Below are 2914 nucleotides of genomic sequence, written 5' to 3' on the forward strand. Positions count from 1 at the left end.
ATATTTACAATATTTTTACTGTATTTTCATGTTAATTATTGGATGGTTCTCAATTACATTGATTCTGTCGGTAAAGATAGGATGTCTATAGCTATGTTAGCATCAAAAAGGATAATATAAAAAGTACATCGGCGGCGAAAAAATTTGAAGTATCGAGAAGCACATTACACAATTGACTAAAAAATACAAACAAAGAAAAAACTGAGGCAAATGAAGTGATTGCATTGATAAGTGGACATCGTACAGTGAGTTTTGTTATCATAATTTGTTGAATATCTTAATTTGAGCGAATTTTGTTATCAAAAAACCCATTTTATTTTAGAACGCAAATGCAGAAGTGACTCTAGTAGAATATTTAGAATACTGCATTAACATATACTCTAACCTTTCAACAAAAGAAGTGCGAGGTTTAGCATATGATTTTGCGAAGAAATTAACATTAACTGTGCCATCGTCTTGAGAGATCACCCGTATGACTGATGAAGATTGGTTAAGTGGTTTTGTCAACGGCATCACAACTTGGCTATACAAAAACCGGAAGCGGCAACTTTAGCGCGTGCCACTAATTTCAATCCAACTAATGTCAAAAAATTTTGTTCACTATTAAAAAATGTAATGGATAAATTCCATTTTTTGTGTCAAAATATTTGGAATATGGACAAAATCGGAATCGCGACAGTGCAAACACTCAATCGAGTTATTGCTCCACGTGGTACTAAACAAGTTTTTAACTTCGTCTGAACGAGATGTACTCGTGACTTTGGCAATGGCGAACAGGAAATTTTTTTCCACCTTTTTTTATTTTTCGAAAGAAAATATTTTAAGAGCCACTTTTTCAACGATGGATCAGATCCTGCGAATCCATGTTGGATAAACGCGGAACGTTTTTCCGAATTTTTGATGTTCTTCCAATTCCGTTCGTCGACCACCTCGTTCTGCTTGTGTTAGACAATTACGAGTCCTACTTATAATATCAATCAAGACACTAGATTTTTGCAAATTCAACGGTATAATTGTTTTGTCTCTTCTACTGCACTGCTCACATAAGCTTCAGCCACTCGATCGTACTGTCTACGACCCATTGAAGAAATCCGTGAACGCGCAATGTGACTTTTGGATTACATCTAATCCCGGGCGTTCAATGACAATTTATGATATTCTCAATATTGTTAGTATGGCACTACCACTTGCTAGTGGTAACTCAGCGAAATATTATGTCAGGGTTTGAATGCACCGGCATTTCACCATTTAACGCGGACATTTTCCAGGAGTACGAATTTTTACCAAGCAGTGTAACAGATCGTTTATCTACTTCATCAGTACAACATGGACAGACTAAAACTGCAGTTCCACTACCATTATCACCGACTAAACTTCAGACGCTGGAAAATGAATCAATAGCTTTATGGACAGAGACTGAAGAAGACGGAAGTTTGATAGCAAACAATTTTGTTAGCAGTTCAAGTGAAACGCTTTAAAGTATTTGTCCTTATCTGAAAGCAGAGTTGAGAAAGCAAATGCAGAGTTGAGGTCATAAACGTAGGAGATATGCCGTGCTCACAAATTTACCTAAAATGGCAGAACTGGCAGCGGAGCAACAAACAGCTAAGATAAAAAAAGCGACCACAAAAAATACAACAGATGTTCCAAAAAGGATCGACCCAAGAAAATAGTACTACCGACAAACTCTGATCTGCAATCATCAACGAGCACTGGAAGAACACGCAAGCTGCACTCTTTGAAAAAGGCCAAGGATTTTACGTCCGATTTCGACGATGACTGCAACATTTGATGTATGTGTTCTGAAAACATTCAACTAATGCTCAAAGACAAAGTGTCTCATATGCAAGCGTGACAGCTTGTCATATGCTGCATATAACAAGTGCATACACACGACTGATAAAAATTTTGTTTGTAAACACTGTTTGTTTGATATCAGAAGATTGGAATCAGAAGATTCAAATTAAAGATTTAAAATAAAATTTAATAAAATTTTTCATTTTTTGATCATAATAATGTGTTTTATTTCATATTACATTGAAAAAATGTGATGCTTATTTAGTTCCGGCATTTTTGAGACTTTATTTTCCGAGGTCACATTATTTTTTGTGTATAAGGATGAAATGAAGTTGCAAATACCAAAACTTTTTGTTGCTATTTTGTAATCTTGGAATCACTCTATAAAACGGTAATAATTATTTAACTAAAATCTTTTATTTTGTTATTGAACATTGAAAAAAGATGCCCAATTAGCCCCGGTTTTCCTTACTCATATAATAGTATAACAGTATATTATAATTTTTCATACCGTGCTCGTACGTTAATTGATTTAATTCATTATTTTAATTTCAATGTTATGTTGCATATTTTTGTTTGATAAACACCCAAATAGCGTTTATACAATTAAAAACACACAACTTAACATTGAAATCTGCAGAGTAAATCTTCCAATGATTGTGGGTATTTATATCCAAATAGTGTAACACCATTTAGGTGATTACTCTATAATTTTTTAGTGTTTTTTTGGTATCATTTTTGGTGTTTTTTTTTTTTTACGTTAACGCCCAAATGGTGTAATGCCAAAATAAGCCAATGGCTGGTATCCGAAATTACGTTATTCTTTTTTAGGTGCATGGAGTGCTTTTTGGATGTTATTTTAAGTGTTTTTTTTTCATAAAGATATTATAACGATGTATTTTAATTTCAAACCGTGCGTGCCAATTGGTTTAATTAATTATTCTAATTTCAGTGTTATGTTGCATGTTTTTATTTGTATAAACATCATTTTGGTGTTTATACAAATAAACATATAACAACTCAACATTGAAATCAAAGTAAACTTTCCAATGTCATTGTTGGTGTTGATATTCAAATGACGTTAACACCCAAATAGACAATATTTTATATATATATA

General features: G+C 33.1%; 1 protein-coding gene across 1 annotated transcript in view; it reads left to right on the forward strand.

Annotated features, from left to right (window-relative positions):
• Positions 1-1574: 1574 nt before the first annotated feature.
• Positions 1575-2914, forward strand: part of LOC108747939 — a 100199-nt gene continuing 98859 nt past the window's right edge. The window contains exon 1 of the mRNA XM_018485840.1: positions 1575-1672. Coding sequence (XP_018341342.1) covers positions 1575-1672 — 98 coding nt within the window. The remainder of the gene's footprint in view (positions 1673-2914) is intronic.

Source organism: Trachymyrmex septentrionalis, unplaced genomic scaffold (genome assembly GCF_001594115.1).
Source record: "Trachymyrmex septentrionalis isolate Tsep2-gDNA-1 unplaced genomic scaffold, Tsep1.0 scaffold205, whole genome shotgun sequence".
Lineage (NCBI taxonomy): Eukaryota > Metazoa > Arthropoda > Insecta > Hymenoptera > Formicidae > Trachymyrmex > Trachymyrmex septentrionalis.